This window comes from Pseudorca crassidens, chromosome 4, assembly GCF_039906515.1.
Source record: "Pseudorca crassidens isolate mPseCra1 chromosome 4, mPseCra1.hap1, whole genome shotgun sequence".
NCBI classification, from domain to species: domain Eukaryota; kingdom Metazoa; phylum Chordata; class Mammalia; order Artiodactyla; family Delphinidae; genus Pseudorca; species Pseudorca crassidens.
Window position 1 is genome coordinate 70,382,641 of NC_090299.1, and position 22,438 is coordinate 70,405,078.

A 22,438-nucleotide genomic window follows, 5' to 3' on the forward strand; every position below is an offset into this window, starting at 1 on the left:
GGAGAGACAGGGTGGATAGGAGCAGTTTGGGAAGCCTTCCCAGGATAAGCGGGGTTTGGGCAGGTTTGGTGGAATGCGGTGGAAAGGCTCTCTGTCCCCTCTCTGTCTGAGGTGGACGTGCTTCATTCCCAGAGGAGAGAGGAAATCAAGGGAGTGTCTTGGTAGAATCAGGTCAGGTCCACCAGAGATTTCATGCCTTATTAAGAGTAATTATTCAAATTAAATTTAATTATTTGACTAGGAAATGGTATGCAGGCAAACAGATTAGCAATAAGGACTGCAGTGAAATAGTAAAACAGCTCTGGGACTATTTCGTAATGTAAAGAGTCTGAGGGCTTTGCAGAGATTATGCTGATAAGGAGCCTGATACTGGCCAGACTGAAAACTCTCACGGACCAAGTATGTAAGACTCTCAGTTTATTGAGGAAGAAGTAACACTCTAAAGCTGGCATAATCCTGAGGACGCCTACAGGGTGGAGAAAAGAAAAAGAGACAGAGGAGGTATGGGGTTGGTTCAACTTACCACTTCTTTGATTTGTGAAAGAGGAGAAACACTGAAATGTTTTGAGTTCAGATTATACACAAAAAATGCATATTCCTTATAACAATGAAAACAATACAAAGACACATATAGGAAAAGCTCTTCATCTCCCCACCTCCCTCTCTCTTAACTTCCCTCAATGCCAAAAGATGGGTTTCCTCTTCAGCTTGCTTTTGTTGCTTGATTACCTGTCACGACCATCTTACAAATTAGTAGAGGCAGCTCACACTCTATATTTTTCTTAATTTCTTTAATATACTTAAAATTTTACAAAAATGGGATCATTCACACATATTTTGATGCAGTCTTTTTTTCCTGTAGATGTCTTTTCTTTCTCTCTTCTTCCTCAACTATCCTATCAAGTTTTAACTTTTTATCAGTTTGTTTCCTTGAGATGATTAATAGGCATATCACATGCATAACTTCTCTCTTTTGATATGTGGGATGTATCGATTTTGATTTAGGATAAGATATAGGCTTTAAGTGTCTCAGAGTCAAGGGAGATGAAAGGATTAAGTTACGATCATATATTATTCTGAGATCTTTACTGAATGCGGTGAGGTTGTTTTGTTTCCTTCATAAAGGCGTTCTTCACAAAGTGCTAAGCAAGAGAAACTCTCAAGTATCTGGCAACCTCAAATTCTGTGATTTATGGTATCAATAAACTTTTATATCTTAAGCAGTAGACTCACTGACAAGCCTGACTGACATTAGCCACTAGAGGGCGATCACGTCACAAACATGTGAGGACGTTTAGCTGTTGCAGGGCTGTATAATTCAGTGTGAGCTTGAGGCAGTGCCTGGCATGGCATTCTGAGGACAGATGAGGTTTAATAAATATCTGTAGAAAAAAAGATCCTGATGGAGTCTCAATGATAGCCCACCTTTCAAAGTCTGAAACAATATTTGATAAATTCAACCTAAAGAAAGGACTGTTAACTAAACGATGTTACATCTTCATCATGATGCAATACCTGAAGCCAATGGAAATCATGTATTAGATTGATGGTCGTTTACATGAGAACATGTCATTTCCAACATCCATTGGCATATATATCCGAGATTCATCTTTGCGTCAAAACTTTAAAGCTCTCTTTATTATTATTTAGTTTTTAGAATTTGAAGAGCTATTGTAAGGTCAACACCCTTATACCTACTACCCAGGTCAAGCAATTGAACTCTGCCAGACATCCCACGTACCCTTCCATATCCCCTGTCTTATGTCGACCTTCTCCTTCCCCGACAAAGTAAATGCTGAGTTTCAGAGTCATCACTTCCTTGCTCTTTTTCATAGCTTTATTACATAAGTGTGCACCACATCCTACACACTACAGTTTGGCTATCCATTTTTGAAAACCAAATTGAAGTCTCTTATACTATCTATGTTCCCCCTCCCCTCCATCTCTTTATTTTTCTTTAATGTTTAACTATTGAAGAATCCGGGGACTTGACCTGTAGAGTATGCCAGAGTTTGGATTTTGCTGATTGCACACTCGTGGGGAGGCTAAACATGTTCCCCTGTCCCCCTTGTCTCCTGAACACTGGCAGCTGAAGCCAGGGGGCTGATTAGGCTTCATCCCTTTGGCAAGACTAGGTGCTGCGATGTTCTTTCATCAGAAGACACATCCGTCTGATTTCTTTTTGTGACTTCTACAGCTCTATGTCCATGCGCAGTGCCTTGCCGTGTTAATCCACCTGGTTACCAAATGGTAATATTCGAATTCAATCATTTATCTTCCACTTACTAGCTGGGAATGCTTTTAGAAAGAGGTTGTTCCTCTCATCTACTATTTGATCCTGAGAACTGAAGTCCTTAATCATTACAGCATATGGCTTTTTGACTACACCCCTATGCTATCTGTTCCTTCCACCTAGAGATTGCAAGGAGAGGGCAGGAAATTGACAGACCACTGGGAAATTATTTGAAGAACAAAGCTGTTCATTTCTTCCTGGATATAACTTTTCAGTGGGGGGGAATCATACTGCCATCTTCCCACTCATATATACGACTTTGGTTTTCCTTTTCTGTTCTTCAAATACACTCAGACAGTTTCCCTAGCATCTCACTGTCTCATCAGCTTCCTCTTTCATCACAGGTGTTCTTGCCAGGTTCCCTCCATATATATTCAGCAAACATTTGAACATCCCCTCTTCTGAGCGTCAGGCACTGGGCTAGTCACTCGTCCCCATTCCTTCTCTGTTATTAAAAATAAGTATTGGAAGAAAAATGTACACAAGTAAACATGTAGAACTAAAGGTTGATGGAACACTATGGGAAACCTGGGAGGGTCCCTGAGGCATGACAGTCACACCAGGCTTCATACAGCCATGGCGATCATGGGCGCAGGGAGGTGGGGAGAGACACATGCCCAGGAGCTGCTCTCTCCGCCAGGTTCCCGCAGATGTCTGGATTGCACTCTACAAGGTACAGGTGATGGATTAGTCCCTCCACACCAGACTGATGGGAAATAACATTCCTGATCCTACCCGCCAAGGCAAGGACATGTCCGTATTTTGCCTCCCAGCAGGGTGCAAACATGTTAAAGATTCTGGGCTGGAGTGGATGTGGTGATACTGTGATACTTTTAAGCCTCTCCATGCACAATATCATCTGAGATGTGTTCTTTAGGCTTTTTTAAATTGTAGGCACTTCTGCTAATCTGAGATAAACCATGGATCTTATCCACTGAAAAATACGAAAACCAGGGCTTCCCTGGTGGCGCAGTGGTTGAGAGTCCACCTGCCGATGCAGGGGACGAGGGTTCGTGCCCCGGTCCGGGAGGATCCCACATGCCGCGGAGCGGCTGGGCCCGTGAGCCATGGCCGCTGAGTCTGCGCGTCCGGAGCCTGTGCTCCGCAACGGGAGAGGCCACAACAGTGAGAGGCCCGCGTACCGCAAAAAAAAAAAAAAAAAAAAAAAAAGGAAAGAAAACCACGAAGACTTTTTTTCACACCCAATTGCAGGATGTCACTAATCCCAGCAGCCTCGTCAGGCCACAAAGCAATAATTCTCAACTTTTGCTGCACACTGGGGTCACCTGGGGAATTTAAAAAATACTGATGCCGGGGTCCCACCCAGTATATCTTCAGGGACCATTGGAACGTTATTATAATATTTTATGGGGTGGCAAGAACCATTATCTTTAAGGACTAGCCTCCCAGCAACTCCAGTGAGAGGCTGACTCCACCGGAAAGAATGTCCACGTTCTCCAAACTCATATTCCCCACTGGCAGGGAGCCAGAGAAAGACAGCGCTGCTCAGTCGTGCTCCAGAATCTAAATAACAGTAGTCTCTGACAGTGTCCAAGATCTTTAACCAATTAATCACATTTTCAAGTGCATGAAGAGTTTTCTGAGAGGAGATGATACTCGTCCATATTTACAGAGAACCAAGTAGACACACACCATCCTGAAGCTCTTTGAAAAATAAGGAATAACATCTTTACTCTCAGCTGGAAGTTAGGCATATACACCGCTTATGTGCCTAGCAGAGACAGCAGCTCCTGGGCATGGGTCTCTCCTCGCGCCCATGATCGCCATGGCTGTATGAAGCCGGGTATGACTGTCATGCCTCAGGGACCCCCCCCCCAAGTTTCCCACAGTACTCCATCAACCTTTAGTTCTAAATGTTCACTCGTGTACTTTTTTCTCCAACACTTATTTTTAATAACACAGAAGGAATGGAGACCAAGGACAAGCCCAATGCCTGGTACTCGGAAGAGGGGATGTTCCAACGTTTGCTGAATATATATGGAGAGAACGTGGCAAGAACATCTGCGATGAAAGAGGAAGCTGATGAGATGGTGAGACGCTAGGGAAATGGTTTGAGTGTATTTGAAGAACATAAAAAGAAAACCAGGGCTTCCCTGGTGGCACAGTGGTTAAGAGTCCGCCTGCTGATGTAGGGGACACGAGTTCGTGCCCTGGTCCGGGAGGATCCCACATGCCGCGGAGCGGCTGGGCCCGTGAGCCATGGCCGCTGAGCCTGCGCGTCCAGAGCCTGTGCTCCGCAACGGGAGAGGCCACAACAGTGAGAGGCCCGCGTACCGCAAAAAAAAAAAGAAAAAAAAAAAAGAAGAAAACCAAAGTTGTATATATGAATGGGAAGGTGGCCATATGATCCCACTGTTGAAAAGTTAGCTCCAGGAAGGCTGGAATCAGGTTTCCCTTCATTGCCATCAAAGTGCCCAGTGCCCATCCCAGTGCCTGAGACATCACAGACACTAAAAATACTGGTTGAATATACATGATAAATGGAGTATTTCCTGCCATATCAATAAACGAAGGATGTCACAGTCACCAATGATTGTAGCCCTCCAACGTGAGCTGATGAGTCCTGAGGAAACTCAGGGCCGAAAAGAATACCTGCCATCTAGCAGCCATCAGACTGCAGCCACTCCCTGCGGTGAGCCCTGAGGAAACTCAGGATGTGAAAACCCTGGATACTGGCCTGGAGAGCTGAGGTGCGTATCCAAGGAATTATTTCAGGCAGTCAAGACTCTTGCATCTTCCCATACATAGAAAAGCGCTAAATTCCTTAACTTGAGATATCTGGTATTCTTTGATTAATAATAATCTTTTGACATTCCTGACTACCTGTTTTTTCAGAGTTATCTGAAATGCTGTCTCCCGGCCTGCAGTCCTCATTTTGCCCAATAAAACTTAACTCGCAACTCTCACGTTGTGCTTTTTTTTTAAGTCAACATACATACCAGCTGAGTTATCTAGTGCCCTTCCTACAAGTTCCTTTTTTTTTGGACCGGTGATAACTTATTTTTATTTTTAATCTTGAAATATTTCAAGTATAGAGAAAATAGGATAACATATACTTGGTTACTCCCTGCCTAAATTTGACACAGGCTAACATTGCTCTCTCACCTTTTTTTAATCTAACAGTAAGTACCATTCCATGTCAGACAACCCCGAAAACTTTAATAAAATACATGTGTCTGAGACAATACTGTCACTGTCCAAAATGCTACAGCCCAAGTTCAAGGTGAAGTAAAAAAAATGATTCTGAAAGAGTTCCAGGGCAGACTGGGAGATGAGCAAAGTCAAATCATATGTATATACATATGTACACATACATAGACATATATTTAATCATTTTAGAGTGAATAAAATGGTAGTGTGTCTTAGTGGTCAGACTGATATCTATCTGCACTGTTCTCTCCTATGGGAAATGGAGGAGGGCTGGGTATTGTGCTTTCGGCCAAACAGTTATTAAGTGCTTGTGAAATTAAACAAAACATCTTGTTAGTCTGGGTTATTAATTGGCTGTGGCCCTCACACTCCTATCCAGCCCACTGTTTTCACCCCTTGATATCCCCTAAGGGGTACAGGCTACCTGCCACCCATAAGCTCTACATTGACCCAGAAAGGTCACAGAGTAGAATTAGGATCTGAAAACTTCAGCAAATCCAGGGACCCAAACCCTTCAGCCTTTCAACCTCCCGGCCTCCAGGGGCCTTCACTGCTGGGATCTGTGCTAAGAAGTCATACCTTCTTGTCAACTGAAAGCTGACAGACCTGCTTCTAAATCTCAAGCCCAAGCTGACAGGGAAGCCAAAAATTAATTCTAAAAAGTGAAAGAAGTGAGTAGAATGTGAAAGCAGAGCCCAGAAGTAAGCAAGCCATTACTAGAAATCAGTCTTCGGGGGCTTTCCAATTCATCTAAAATTTCCTGAGAGACTCTTCCTGCTACCCCTGCCCATTCAATCTTCCCCTAATCATTCCTCCTCCTGAAGCCAGTTTGGATACAGCCACCTGTCTACACCGTTTGTAGCGAGGTCATTACAGGTCAGCAAAGTTCCTGGAAGGGTGAGAATACATTTTATAACAAGAACGGACCGCCAAAGTTTTATGTGGCTATTTAAATGAACTTCATATTTACTTCTTGGATGAAGTTTCCATTTTTGAAGCTGGGCTTTAAAAAGGAAGAAAGATAGCATTTTCCTGCAGATGCAGCCAAGAAAATAATATATAGGAGCTGACGCTGAGTGGAAAGTCACGGCAATGACATTAAGCAATGGATTTATAGCCCATTCATGATGACACATTTGTTTATGATTTAAGTTAATTAAGACCATTTTGCTTCTCTTCTGCTACCACATGCAACCTTTAAAAAAAAGAGAGATATATATACATATTTTGGAGGGATTCCACACTTGAGCATTTTAATGTCAATGCAAAAGGATAAAACTGAATACATAGCCTGACGTGGTGATTGAATTTGTCAGCAGCAACTGTACTTACTACAATTATTCAGACTGTTGCTGGGATCACAAAGAGAGCTACCACCACATGAATCAAGGCAGGAACTGTAGAGGCATCTTTGATCTCCTTCTTGACACGGAGTCTGACCTACAGGCGGGGTGAAAGCACATTTACTTTCATCAGCAACTATAAATTCCACACACTAGGATCTGAAGGATCCAGAACCAAGGAAGGACACAACTTTAATTTCCTTCCAACTTCTCCAAAAATTTTGAACACATGTTGAGATTCTGTAGGAATAAAGAAGTAAGAGGCAAGCCATCCTTCAAAAATCATCTGTTGCTGCTTTTAATGGAAAAGAGAGCATCTTATATTTACATGGGTGCATGGAGTTGATGACAAAATAAAATTCAAGTGATTTGAGGGAAGGGCCAATATTTTTAAGACTCATTTGATCCCAACTCTAGTCTTTCCTCTAAGGAAAATGCTTTCCTTAATAATAAATAAGGCATCAACATCAATACAATAAGGATACTTTATCATGGCATAAGTCTTAAGCGGCTGTTATCCATATTTTCTGTGTCCTTGGAAAGTAGCACTGGCCTAGCTGCAATGATCTGAGAATTGGGTTTCTTATTTCCAAATGGATGACAACAGTAACATCAACCTAATGGCTTTTCCTTAAGGTATGTGGAGAGGAAACTGCTTTTCCCATTGATTTCCTGGTCATTTGTAGATTAAATGGATAAGGTAATAAATAACTGCCTGTTCTCTTTCTAGCTCGCCCCCGTTATAGTCAATTACTCAGACACGTCATGTGGAACCTAGAAAATCTTGCAAGGTAGTTTTAAATATAAATAACAGTATGGGTATACATACAACCATTCTTATCTGTAATTCTAAGACAATATTTATTATACTGGACTTTCTTATCTATAATTCTAAGACTTATAAGACTTATCTATAATCTTATCTATAATTCTAAATATAGTATTTATTATTCTGGACTCTTTCTCCCTTCCAGTACCATTAATGAACAACACTATATATCACAGCCTTGCATAAAATAGATATCACTCCTTTTCTTTTTTTAATGTTAGCAGGTCAAACTTTTTTTTGCAAGGTAAGCCAGGATAAGTTCCATGAATTTAGTCTCTTGAAGAAATTTTATTAAGACAGCATGCATTCATTATTTCAGCCGGTATTAAGCGCCCACTATGTGACAACTTACGTGACCAGCTCGGCACTGAGCATTAAAAGACAGAAAACCCTGATAATTTCTACCCTAATTAGGGATATCATCATGAACGGAATCTTACGATGCCATGTGATCATTGCTCCACTGAAGGTCCATGCAAAAAGCAGTAAACGCAAATTACAACAGTAAGAGTAAAGCTTCTCAAAGGAGTTTTTCAGGCAGTTGGGGTAAGGTGGGATAAGAGGGAAGGATGGGTTTCCCAAGCAGACAGCAGGATATGCAAAGGCCTGGAGTAAAAAGTACACAGGCTGGAGTCACTGGAGGTTAAGGGAGACTAAACAGGAAGGTTGAGAGCAAGGCTGAGGGTTGTAATGGCCTAAATCTTGAATAGGGTCCGGAGTCCTGGCAGAAGCAGTCCCAGACCCCCTCCCAGCCTGTTTGAGCAGAACCAGCCTTCGATCACTGCTGACGCTTGTAACTCGCTCCCCTTCACTCTCAGCTCGCTGAACGCAGTGGCCTTCTCCCACTACTCTAAACTACCTTGCTCCTTCCTGTCACCTCCGTGCCTTTGGCCAAGCGGTTCCCTGTGTCTAAAATTCTTTCTCCAGCCCCACTCTCCTTTGTTAATTCCATTCATTCTTCAGACTGTGGCTCCTACAGCCATCTCAGGGAAGCTTCCCAGAGGCCCTTCACCAGGACATGCATCCAATACGTGGCATCCTAGCACCTTGAATTTCCCTCCTGGCCTATGTCACTCCCCAGTTAGACAAGGACCAGCACAATTATTTGTATCGGCTTACCTCCCCCAGGAGCCTGCTAGCCGCATCAGCAGTTTTGCTTGCCACTAAATTCCCAGCACCACAATATACTTTTATTATATTGAATTCATTAGAGTGGATAAAGATGCTACAATTTTACTTTGTGATCCATTTTATCATGGGACTTTCTAACATCTCACACATGTAAGGAAGTATTTTCAAATCCTGCCACTGCATAGTAAAAAAATCCAAAATTATTTCAAACAGCATTGAATTATGTAGAGAGAAGGAACTATTTGATCAAAAGGGAGTTGCTTGGCTGACATGCACACAATAACTCATGGCTAGAAAGGGAATTCCTTCTGAATTTTAAAACTGGTAAAATGGGGCTTCCCTGGTGGTGCAGTGGTTGAGAGTCCGCCTGCCGATGCAGGGGACACAGGTTTGTGCCCCGGTCCGGGAAGGTCCCACATGCCGCGGAGCGGCTGGGCCCGTGAGCCATGGCCATTGGGCCTGCGCGTCCGGAGCCTGTGCTCCTCAATGGGAGAGGCCACAGCAGTGAGAGGCCCGCGTACCGCAAAAAAAAAAAAAAAAAACTGGTAAAATGAAGCACTCGTTATCTAGTTTTTTATGGACTAAATCTGTGAATAAAAGGCTCTCCCTTTAGGTCTGAAATGCGTTTTCATTAAAGCCATCCTAATGATCAATATTCACTATGAAAAAGCTAATTTAGTTATCGGTGACCAATCTCATTAGCTGATTTGGAATATACACAGCCTAAGACTTGCTTTCACATAGCAGCTATGTGATAAGAACTTACATTTACTGAGTGCTCACCACGTGCCATCTCTATGAAGTAGTTATCATTATTCTGAGATTACAGACACAGAAACTGAAATGTAACAGGGTTAAGTTACTGGACTAAAGTCAACCAGGGAGTAGGTGGCAGAGCTGGGGTTTGAACCCAGGCAGCTGGGCGGCAACATCCACATTTTTAACAACTAGGCTATGTTGGTAAGAGGTAAGGTCACTTATAAGCAAATGTAGTGATTTTTAAGTCAAAGGATATTACCAACCCTGTACTGAGAGATGCTTCTACACAAACTGGGACTTAAAACAATCAGTGTAGAGCTTTCTTTTCTGGCAGAAATAGACACACTTAAAAAAACCAACTTACCTGATTTACTTTTTCTTTGGGGGTTTCACAGATAATATCAGACTCCTTTTAAACTGTATTTAAGTATATTGCTTGGAAGGAAAACATAAGACGAAAAGACAACCCTCAGAATGGGAGAAAATATTTGCAAATGAAGCAACTGACAAAGGATTAACCTCAAAAATTTACAAGCAGCTCAATATCAAAAAAACAAACAACCCAATCCAAAAATGGGCAGAAGATGTAAATAGACATTTCTCCAAAGAAGATATGCAGATGGCCAACAAACACATGAAAGGATGCTCAACATCACTAATCATTAGAGAAATGCAAATCAAAACCACAATGAGATATCACCTCACACCAGTCAGAATGGCCATCATCAAAAAATCTACAAACAATAAACGCTGGAGAGGGTGTGGAGAAAAGGGAACACTCTTGCACTGCTGGTGGGAATGTGAATTGGTTCAGCCACTATGGAGAACAGTATGGAGGTTCCTTAAAAAACTAAAAATAGAACTACCATATGACCCAGCAATCCCACTACTGGGCATATACCCTGAGAAAACCATAATTCAAAAAGAGTCATCTACCACAATGTTCATTGCAGCTCTATTTACAATAGCCAGGACATGGAGGCAACCTAAGTGTCCATGGACAGATGAATGGATAAAGAAGATGTGGCACATATACACAATGGAATATTACTCAGCCATAAAAAGGAATGAAATTGAGTTATTTGTAGTGAGGTGGATGGACCTAGAGACTGTCATACAGAGTGAAGTAAGTCAGAGAAAAACAAATACCGTATGGTAACACATATATATGGAATTAAAAAAAATAGTTCTGAAGAACCTAGGGTCAGGACAGGAATAAAGACGCAGATGTAGAGAAAGGACCTGAGGCCACGGGGAGGGGGAAGGGTAAGCTGGGACAAAGTGAGAGAGTAGCGTGGACATATATACACTATCATAGGTAAAAATAGATAGCTAGTGGGAAGCAGCCACATAGCATGGGGAGATCAGCTCGGTGCTTTGTGACCACGTAGAGGGATGGGATAGGGAGGGTGGGAGGGAGACGCAAGAGGGAGGGCATATGGGGATATATGTATATGTATAGCTGATTCACTTTGTTATAAAGCAGAAACTAACACACCATTGTAAAGCAATTATACCCCAGTTAAGATGTGAGGCATTAAACTGCTTCTCTGCACATGGTTATTTTAGGAAGCCGTTACATTTAATTTCAGAAGCCAGTTATTTCTAATTGAAATCTAATTGAATTGAATACTATACGCTACACTTTTCTCTTTATCGTGGTGTTTCCCCATAAAACATCTAACTGAATCTGCCCATGCTGTTTAAGTGTTTAACCTCTACTCTTCACCCTTAGGGATGATTTTTCAGTGTAAGTTGCATGAGAGTTACATTTACCATAAGCAAGGGTTTCTGGCTGACCAGAGCTGGGAGGACCAGTGCATTAGGCAATCTGGCATTATTTATATGGGGATCCTTTAAGCTGTAGGTAATTTCCAACTTTTTGCAGTGCTCCCAAGGAAAGGCCCACCGGTCAGGACTGTTTCCGGGGCTAGAGCACACACTTACCATTGGTGCAACTCTCCTCATCACTTCCGTCCTTACAGTCCTCGTCTCCATCACACTGGAAAGTGCTGGGGATACACTGGCCACTTCTGCATTCCACCAGACCCTGGCTGTGACATGCTAGGAAATGCCAAAATAACATGCATTTTAATTATCGCTACTTCTTTCAGTCTACAGATCACATCAATGATTCCCATTTATCTGGCATCACCAAGAATGAAGTGTTCTAAATTTCTGAATGTTCTGCATAAATGAATGAATATATCATTCATTTTGTTCATTCCAAGTATCTTTGGAATGGAAAGTTCCCTTTCAGGAATTTCTCTTCCCTTATTAAATAGCACTCACTAAAAATTTTTTCTTGATCATTGCATGGTGAAAAACAGTATTAATGATGGTAGTAGTTATACTACTAATATAAAAGCTACAATTTATTAAAGGCTTACTATATGGCAATAACTGTGCTAGGAGTATTAGGTGTCTAATCTCAAATCCTCAGAACAAATTTGCAAATGGATATTATCGACCTTGTTTAGAAGAAGGAAACTGAAGCTTAGAGAGTTCAGTGTTTGCCTCAAAGTCTCAAGGCTGTTAAAAGGTACGGCCAGAATGTGAAGGCAAGCTTTTCTAACCCAAGCCCCAGCATTTCACTCTGCACCAACCTGACCTAATGCACTAATGAAGTGGTATATATGAAAGACTTGCATAGTACCTACCCCACAATAAACACTTGATTTCAAAACTTGCTTACGACGTCTGACATTTAAAAGGGATGGTCTAGTGGTCATTAACCTTCCAATTTCTGAAGGTTGTCTTAATTTTATCCCTATTGTCTTTTAGAGCGTTAGAAACCCATGTATCATATGACCTCGGCCTTCACCAACTTATGGTCTACATACACACATACGTACACACACACATACATAAATACATACATGAGCACCAAGCCCTTGCTTTTCCAAGATCCACCAGAATACAGTCCACTCTGTTCCACTATGTCCACTAAGCAAGGACTCAGGTACTATTCCAGTGCAAACAAGTTCAGGAAAGGAGAAAGCTGGGCATTGCATTTCCTAATTAATTTATGTGATTTTTCTTATGTCAAAATAAAAACCATGCAACCCACATTTGTAATTTTGCCTCAAATTATAGGCAAATTAAATAGTCAATCTCATAGGTATCAGCTGTTCCTGCTTTTATTGGACAGCAAAAGATGGAATAAAGAGTTTAATTAGTTTGAACATGCATAAAGTGCACCATATTAACTCTTTCAGATCAATATTACTCTCTTTTAACAAATAGCTGCTGCTATTCAATCATTTTTTTATCCCCTACTGAGTATACTGTAGTTTCTAGGGAATAAAATGTGATCAGCCGTATTTGATTTTCTTAGGCAGGTAGTGTAATAGCTACCTGAAGACTTTTTTTTTTAATTGACGGATAGTTGATTTACAATATTGTGTTAGTTTCAGGTGTACAGCACAATGATTCAGTTTTATATATATATATATATATATATATATATATATATATGTATCTATTCCTTTTCAGATTCTTTTCCCTTATAGATTAGTACAAAATATTGAGTATAGTTCCCTGTGCTATAAGTAGGACATTGTTGGTTATCTATTTTATATGTAGCCGTGTGTATATGTTAATCCCAACCTCCTAATTTATCCCTCGCCCACGCCCTTTTCCCCTTCGGTAATCGTAAGTTTGTTTCCTATGTCTGTGAGTCTGTTTCGTAAATTAGTTCATTTGTATCATTTTTTTAGATTCCACATATGATATATGATATTTGCCTTTCTCTGTCTAGCTTACTTCACTTAGTATGATCATCTCTAGGTCCATCCATGTTGCTGCAAATGGCATTATTTTATTCTTTTTTATGGCTGAGCAATATTCCGTTGTATATATGTGCCACATCTTCTTTATCCATTCATCTGTCGAGGGACATTAAGGTTGCTGCCATGTCCTGGCTATTGTAAACAGTGCTGCAATGAACATTGGGGTGCATGTGTCTTTTTGAGTTAGAGTTTTCTCCGGATATACTCACCCAGAAATAAGACAGGCTCTAAAGTTACAATATTATTGCACACTCTGTGTAACTCTATGAACACTGAAGGCTCTCTTATCTCTGCCACTTCTCCCCCGGTTCTCCCACACGTGGTACCTGAGAGCACCTCTGGAGGCTCCCACTTAACTGCTCATATATTGTTTGCAGAAGAAAAGTGCCCCAGTCTCTGGGAAGAACATTCCCTTTGACAAAGTCGCAGACCCAGAAAGGATGTTTGTGGACAATGAGAAAGAAAACTGCCACCCGCTTGGCCAGAGCAGCCGAATCAGGCTTGGAGTTTTGGAGAGAGAGAGGCGGAAGTCAGTTACACTATGCTGTTATTGTCATCACACCACTCAATTATTACCTGTATAGGTTAGGACCAAAGGGTAAGAATCTGCTTAGATAGTGAACCTTGAGTGTATTTGACTAAACAGGCAGAAGTAGAAAAATAAGCAAAACGAAAGCCCTCAGGGCACTCACAGCAATTGACCTCGTCAGACTTATCCCCACAGTCATGGTCACCGTCACACACCCACTCTATGGCAATGCAGCGTCCATCTCCACAGCGATGCTCCTCTGTGGGGTTGCAGTCTGGAGGAAAGAAAAACTCGGAAGGATGGAGAGAACCAGCATGACAAACACTTAGAACTGTGTGGCTTGTTCCAGTAGAACAAGTTCCAGTAGAAGAGAGTCTGTTCCAATTATTCCAATACCGTCAATAACCTTTCTACTCTGGGTCTGGCACCTCCCGGGCAACCATGTGGCCCCCCGGCCACCATCACTATGGGGTAAGACCTGACTGCTTTTCAGATGAATAACAAGCTCCCAGCTTTTCTAGGACCCATAGCTTGTTCTGGGTTTTGTTGTGTTTAGTCACTGTTTTCTTTCCTTATGAAAATTTTGTGATTTGGCTCAAATAAACAGAACTGTGATTTGGGTTTCACAATGTAGATAGCTGATTTGATGATGCGTGACAACTCTGCCATGTTTCTAAGAATTGCAACTTACCTCTCTGTGGTAAACTGCGGAGGCAGGTATCTCCTCCTGTCATCTTGCCTGATGCTAAGCTAAGGTTTTCTGTTGAACTGTCTAAATATATAACTCATACTTGAAAGAACTGCTGGGTAAGAAATGCAAAATATTTGGGTTTTTTTAATGATTCTTTTTATCCTGGATTTAACCCCTGTCCCAAATTATATATTCCTGGGGGAAAAGGAGAACTAAGTGGTATTTCCTCTCACAGAGGGCAGAACCTATAGGATTCTTTGATATGAGACATGGAATAACCTTAATATAAACAACCCTTTAAAAGATGTATGTAGATTCGTGAATAGCAGATTCCATAATGAGGAACTATCATGGATTTCCATTAACAGCACCACTGTCTTTAACACACCTGTGGAGGGACCATGGGTCTTGAAGGATATAGGGGAGCAATTAAGTGAAGAAGATGGACGAAATGGTGCAGAGTAAAGAAGAAAGACACAATGGCTGGGATGCACGGGTGGGAACCAGAGGAGCCAGCACATGCTCAGCCTGCTAAAGATGGGCAGCCGGGACAGAGAATGGTCTAAGAGGACCTCGTGATTATTACCATTAGATAGAAACAAAGTCATCCTAAGAGCACAAACCTCATGATATCCTACTACCTTCAGAGGAACCAGGTTGAGTTGGTAAGACCACTGTCTTTCACACGCCAACTATACACGGGTCCTCTCCACTGACCTATTGAACTACCAAGCTACACTCAATTCCCCCCTCCCTCATTTTTACTCTCTTTTCTCCAGTTATTTTATTGGTAAAAGGAGGAGTTGGAGTAGATAATCTCTAAGGCCCCAAACTATACATTTTATGATGTATACAATTACAACGGCGTCTCATTCTTTGTGTCCCAAGACTACTCGATCCCAGAAGACAATCCATATCTATCTAGTGACCCGTGGGATGTTTTGCGCATACATACATTTTCCAACGTTCTTATGGATGCAGTGAGAGGCAGCTACACAGGTGCTTCTAGAAACTACTGAGTTTCCCAGCATGGGGCCATTTGGGACATTCACCACTCCTCCGAGGCATTCCCCTGACCCACTCCTGATTCTCCCCCAGCATTTCTTTTGATGTTCTCTAATGCTGAATAATCATTTCACATCATTTTCCCAGTGTCCTGCCTCATCTCACCTTGCCCTTCTGCTCCTATTAGAAAGTTCTTCTGTCACTCAATAATATACTACCTAAAAAAAAATTCAAAAGCTAATCACAAATTCAGAAAGGTAAATAAGCAAGAAGAATTTTGCTGGTTTTAATTCATGAAAGGGCATTCAGAATTGGACTCGGCTCTTTTAAAGGTAGGGTCATTCTCGTCTTTTTAATTGAGATGTAATTGACATAGAGTGTTGTATACGTTTATGCTAAATAAGATAAGCCAGAAAAAGAAAGACAAATACTGTGGGATATCACTAACATGTGGAATCTAAAAAAATCTGATTTTGTTCAAACAGAGTGTAGACTGCTGGTTACCAGGGGCTGGGAGGGTGAGGAATTGGGAAGATGCTGTTTATAGGTACAAACGTGCAACTAGGAGGTAGGTTCCTTCTTTAAAAGTTAAGATCAGCTTCTGTACATAAAACAGATGCACCCTTCTAACCTTCGATATCCGCACTGCAGAAGTTGCCCCTGTAGTGTGTGGCAATCAAATAAAGGAGGGCTCTCTGGTTATACATAATAAGGGGATCAGGAAGAGAAAATATATCTGTCTGCAACGTTTTGCTCAAGAGCTCAAAATCTAAACACGAGCCACCGGCTCCAACCACAGAAGAAACCAAACATTTTTAAAGAGAAAAAAAAAGTTAACTCCCATTTCTACTCCACATCTCTAGCATTTCCTTAGTATGACTTTTTGTCAGAAATCTTACATTTACACATGAGACATGACTGAGACTAATAATTTAAAAAGCTTCCTCTTTCGGAAAATTAAGAAACCAATCATTTTGTAATTTCACCCACTAATCACATTAACAAACAATGAGCTACAAGTTCTTGATTATAAACGTCTGCAATTTTAAATGAAAACCTTCAGGGAAATAGTGCTACTTACCACAGTTTTGCTCATCACTCAGATCCCCACAGTCGTCATATCCATCACATACCAGGCTATAATTAAGGCACTTGCCCGTGTGACAGTGAAACAGACTCTCGCTGCAATCTGAAAATAAGAGAAGCCACCGATGGCTCATTAGAGCAGAACAGGATGTTACAGTAGCAGTTTATATAACGAAAGCATATCATGGGAGGGAAATCATAATGGTAACCTGGTCCACATCTATTCTTTTACAGGTGAGGAGACTGTGGTGCAGAGAGATCTAATGATTCGCTCAAGGTCACATAACAAGTTCCTGAAGAACCACAACTAGGACCCTCTGGCTCCCAAGACAATGCTTTTATCACTTCCTGACGGTATTTATCTGAGTTCCGCTTTATGACACCTGAAAGCTCCTTTAGAGTCAAATATGAGAAAAGACATTCTCAACTCACCGTGGTTCCTAATGAAGTTCATGTTCATACAGAATGAATACTTAATAGAGGGTGAGTAGTTATTTCTTAAAAAATGTTTCCTTTAAAATGAAAGTCTAGTTTTGCCCATGGTAAGCATAAACGTAACAAAGAGAAAAAGTCATTTAGATTACAGAGTCATTACTTAGTTTCACATCACTTAAGTCAATTGAATGTTTCACAGCATGACCCTCAAATAAACAGTACTGTCCTAGATTACGGTGCCAAGATAAGAATAAGTGATATATAACCTCAGGAAGCTTATAGTTTAATGTTGGAATAAACATCATGCAAGGAAATTTTAATAAGAAGATAGGTCTTGCTTGTTCTTGGGTAAAACAGAACTCCTATCATGGTTCTATCATCTATTAGCTGTGGGAATTTGAGTGTATTAGTTAAAATATATAAGTCTGTAAACTTCTTATTGAAGTTAGGATAAGAGCAATTACTTAATAGAGTTTAGGGGAAGGTATAAATAATAAATTAATGTGTGTAAGTTTCCAAGACAATTAAATGGGAAAAGAATACTCTTCAACAAATGGTGTTGGGACAATTGGATTTCAAATACGCACAAATGAACTCTGACCTTTACCTCAAACCATACATAAAAATTATCTCAAAATGGATTATAGACTTCAATGTAAGAGCTAAAATTATGAAGCTTCTAGGAAAAAACATAGGAAAAAATCTTCGTGACCTTGGGGAGGGCAAAGAATTCTTTGATATAACAACAAAACACAAGACTAAAAGAAAACAATAATAAATGGTTATCCATTAAAATTAAACATATTTGTGCTTCCAAAGACACTATTTAAAAATGAAAAGACAAGCCACATACGGGAAAAAAATATTTTCAAAGCATGTATCTGATAAAGGGCTTATATCCAGAATATATATAGACCTCTTACACTCAATAATAAGACAAACAATTACAAAGAGGCAAAAATCTTGAATAGAAAGTCTTCATAAAGACATATGAATGGCTGATAAGTACATGAAAAGATGCTCAATATAATCATTAAAGAAATGCAAGTAAAACCACAATAAGATACTATTACATATCCCCTAAAATAGTTATAATAGATAAGACAGATAATGCCAAGTATTGGCAAGGATTTTAAGAAACTGAACCTCTCATATATAGTTGGTGGGGATGTAAAAGAATAATAATGCCACTTTGGAAAGCAGTTTGGCTGCTTCTTATAAACTTAACTCTAACCTTATCACGTGATTCATGATTTCCACACTTAGAAAGCTACCCAAGAGAAGTGAAACACATATCCACACAAAGACTTGTATGTGAATGTCTAGAGCAGCATTATCCATGATAGCCAGAGACAGGAAACAATCTAAATGCTCAACGACTGGTAAATGGATAAGCAAAATGTCGTATATTCATACAATGGGATACTATTCACCAATTAAAAGTATCAAACTACTGATACATGTGACAGCATAGATGAAGCTCAGAAACATTATGCTAAGTGAAAGAAACCAGATACAAAGACTACATATTATGCAATCCATTTATGAAGTTCCTGGAAAAGGCAAACTTACAGAGACAGATGTCAGAGCAGTGGTTATCTACGGCTGGAGACGTGGGAGTGGGGACTGACTGCAAATAGGTAGAAGGAAAGTGTGGGGAGAGATGAAAGAGTTCTAGAAGTAGATTGTGGTGATGGTTGCACAATGCTATAAATTTACTAAAAATCAATGGGTTAATTTTACAGTATGTAAATGATACCTCAATAAAGCTGTAAAAATGTTTAAAATACATGTAAAGCCTGCATGTAATAGAAACTAGATTTCTTAAATGTATTATTTTTTCCCTTATTTAAAGTGAATGAAGTTCAAAAATAGATTCGTAAGGCTGGAGCGGGATCACGGAAGATGAGGAGGATTTTGGTAGAGTGGATGGAATGAAAACTTCAGCAGGTTTCAAATAGAGGGAATAGCAAAAACGAAGGAAAGAGGTGAGAAATGGAGGCACGTGTGAGGATCAGTCTGCTTGGCTGAGAAAGACCAAGAATCTAATGGTCAACAGTCCAGTCTCCTGAATTACAGCTAATTGTTCCTCCTCAAGCAGACGCCTGCATGTCATACAACTGGTGATGGGTGCCTCTTTACTATAAACATCCCAAACTCTATAACAATTTATTATCAGAAGTCTTGGGCAAAGGGACTTCCCTGGTGGCGCAGTGGTTAAGAATCTGCCTGCCAATGCAGGGGACATGGGTAGGATCCCTGGTCCGGGAAGATCCCACATGCTGCAGAGCAACTAAGCCCGTGTGCCACAACTACTGAGCCTGCGCTCTAGAGCCCGCAAGCCCCAACTACTGAGCCCACGTGCCACAACTACTGAAGCCCACGTGCCTAGAGCCCGTGCTCTTCAACAAGAGAAGCCACCACAATGAGAAGTCCACTCACTGCAACAAAGAGTAGCCCCTGCTCACTGCAACCAGAGAAAGCCCGTGAGCAGCAATGAAGACCCAACGCAGCCAAAAATAAAGAAATAAATTTATTTTAAAAAGTCTTGGGCATTGATCAGTGAAACTGTTAGCCACATCAAAATATTATACTTGTTACTGACATGATTCATCAACTTCTCTTTCAAAGAGCATTCTTCTAAAAAAAAGTTACTTAAATACTCTTAGAATGACATCATTTTAGAAATGGAATGGGCCTTAGCGATCATCTGTTCAGCGCCATCATTAAGAGGGTGTGTGTATGTGTACATACACAAACACACACGTGCATACACATATGCTCACACTTATACACATACAGAATTTTGTAAGTACTTTTAATTTTTCATTTCGCCTGGGACAACCATCATAAGGGAAAATATAAGGACTAAAAAGAGATCCCAGTTTTCACCTTGACCGTACTATTTCCTCCCATTCAGCAGCAGAGGACACTAACTTCCCACCCTGCACCCCACTGCTACCCCCCCCACACACACACACACACACACACACACACACACACACACACACACAGGCTGAGTCAAGAAAGGTTATGATTTTGGTTCTCCTGCCCACTGAGCAGGGTTGGGGAATTTGTGCATCAAGATATATACATTTCCTCAGGAAGTTTTAAAAGATCTTTCTGATTTTTATTTTCATCTCTTGTGAGAAGTTTTGAATCGGCATGCTAGAATCAGCAGTACCAGGGTCCTCACCTTGACCATCAGTGCAGAAGTACTTACATTACCTGAAGGAGGAGACAGGGTGGAGGGGTGACAGATTTTAAACCATACGAATTAATTTTTTTAAGCAGTACACTTCATTTTTTTGATGATAGGACTGGGAAATCAAATATTCCTTTCAGAATCTGATTAACCTGAGAACACACTAAAAATTTCCAACGTGGCCCCTCTGTGTGGCCTATTCTGGGATCCCCGGTAATTCATACTAAAGCACCTCATTGGACATATTTTGTAAATTAATGCTCACTTATTAACTTATTTCATAAGTGAAAATGATTCAAACATTTAAAAAAATTCCTCATTATTCACATAGGTGCAGATGCAACTTTCCACTGTTATGACTTTCTTGGTTAGATGCCATTTTCAGAGGTTAGATACAAAACTAGCTGCATTTGGAAAACAACTTGTTGCCTCCCTAAGGTCTGTGTAATTAGTAAACACACAGAGCCTTAACCAAAGGCACTGCACACCCAGAAATACACAGCAAATAGCAAAGATCACAGTGCCTCCTTTTATTGGAATAAATGTTTATTTGAACTGAAAAGAGACGTCGTCAGTGTAATTTGGGGCCAACGATCAACACCTGCAAAAGCTGCCTGCTGTGATTTTTCTCATTCAATACAAGCATAATTTTGCGTAACCTAAGGTAGGTGTTTTTCTAGATACAGATCCTTTTTTCTGAAAGAGAGCTTGATACAAAATGTTACTTCTGAAGTTCTTGCTTGTTAATATCTATTTCAGTCTGGCATCACAATGACTAACGTTTACCCCTCAAAATCATCATTAAATGGAAGGGGAGAGCTAAGGAACAGAAAGCCTTTTATCATGAGCCTCGTTCAATTGGCTCAGTCTCTATGAGTCTATAAACATAATCATGCTGCCTCAACTCAGGATTCAAATATGGAAGCTCAGTTTCCATCCCGAGATGCCCTCGTTTTGAGATGACCAAAGAGGTTAACCAGTTTGCCCACAGTTGCCCAGATTATTACAGTGACCCGGGCTTCTTGACCTCCTGGGGTTTTTTTCACCTATTGACTTCTAGCTCCAAAGGAGGATTTCTCAACTGCAGTACTACTGACATTTGGGGCTGGGGGACTCCTTGTGGCGGCGAGCTACCCTGTGCCTCGTATGATATTCATCAACACTCCCAGCCACTGCCCACTAAATGCCAGTAGCATCCCCTCCAACCTCCGCAGTGGTGACAATCAAACAGGTCTCCATACATTGCAAAACACCCCCCAGGAGTAATACTGCCCCCAGTTGAGAGCTACTGTCCTGGAATATCCAAACATCACCTCAGTCCAAGGCCAGTTCTAATCTCGTCTTTTCCATCAGGTCTCTCCACACCAAGCTGGCAACCAGTGATCTGCACTCTTCTCTACTCACAGGGCCTTTTTTTTTTTTACACAATCTTCTTTTGCTCGGTGACATCTATTATATTGTTCTAAAACACTATATTTAATGATCTCTATTTTTATATGCCATTTCCCTGATTAGATTAAAAGTGTCATGAAGCAAGAAGCCATGTCTTAACAGTCTCTACATTTACTATGTATCTAGAACATGCTTCACACATAGTGGGAATTCAAGATTATTCAATAATTTGATTGATTCCGCATAATCAGACTGTCACTAAACAGAAGTGAACCTTCCACACATCTGAAGCTTCCTCCATCGGCATAGAATGGTAAACTTTTATTTTTATTAATGTGGTGGAAATCTTTCTAGTATTTACTTGCACCCTGTCTTAGTAAAGAAACTATGGTAGGTACAGTTTTTTTTTTGTTTTTTTTTTTTGCGGTACGCGGGCCTCTCACTGTTGTGGCCTCTCCCGGTGCGGAGCACAGGCTCCGGACGCGCAGGCTCAGCGACCATGGCTCACGGTCCCAGCCGCTCCGCGGCACGCGGGATCCTCCCGAACCGGGGCAGGAACCCGCATCCCCTGCCTCGGCAGGCGGACTCCCAACCACTGCACCACACGGGAAGCCCGGTACAGTCATTTCTGATGACTCGGAAACATTATTTGGAATATCAGTTTTTATGTTGTGCTGTTTGGGTGGCCTCCTTTCTACATAGCTTCATGTGGTGCTGCTTTGAAAACCATTGTGCCTATTGTAGTATTTGTCTCCTCTACAATGTATCACGTGACCTT

At 41.0% G+C, this 22,438-nt stretch overlaps 1 protein-coding gene across 2 annotated transcripts in view; it reads right to left on the bottom strand.

Moving 5' to 3' along the window:
• Positions 1–22,438, bottom strand: part of CORIN (corin, serine peptidase) — a 251,717-nt gene that overhangs the window by 74,476 nt on the left and 154,803 nt on the right. For both annotated transcript variants that reach the window (XM_067735885.1, XM_067735884.1), the window contains exons 7-10: positions 16,624–16,731; positions 14,010–14,120; positions 11,474–11,590; positions 6,797–6,904 (exon numbers count right to left, since the gene is read on the bottom strand). In XM_067735885.1, coding sequence (XP_067591986.1) covers positions 6,797–6,904; positions 11,474–11,590; positions 14,010–14,120; positions 16,624–16,731 — 444 coding nt within the window. The remainder of the gene's footprint in view (positions 1–6,796; positions 6,905–11,473; positions 11,591–14,009; positions 14,121–16,623; positions 16,732–22,438) is intronic.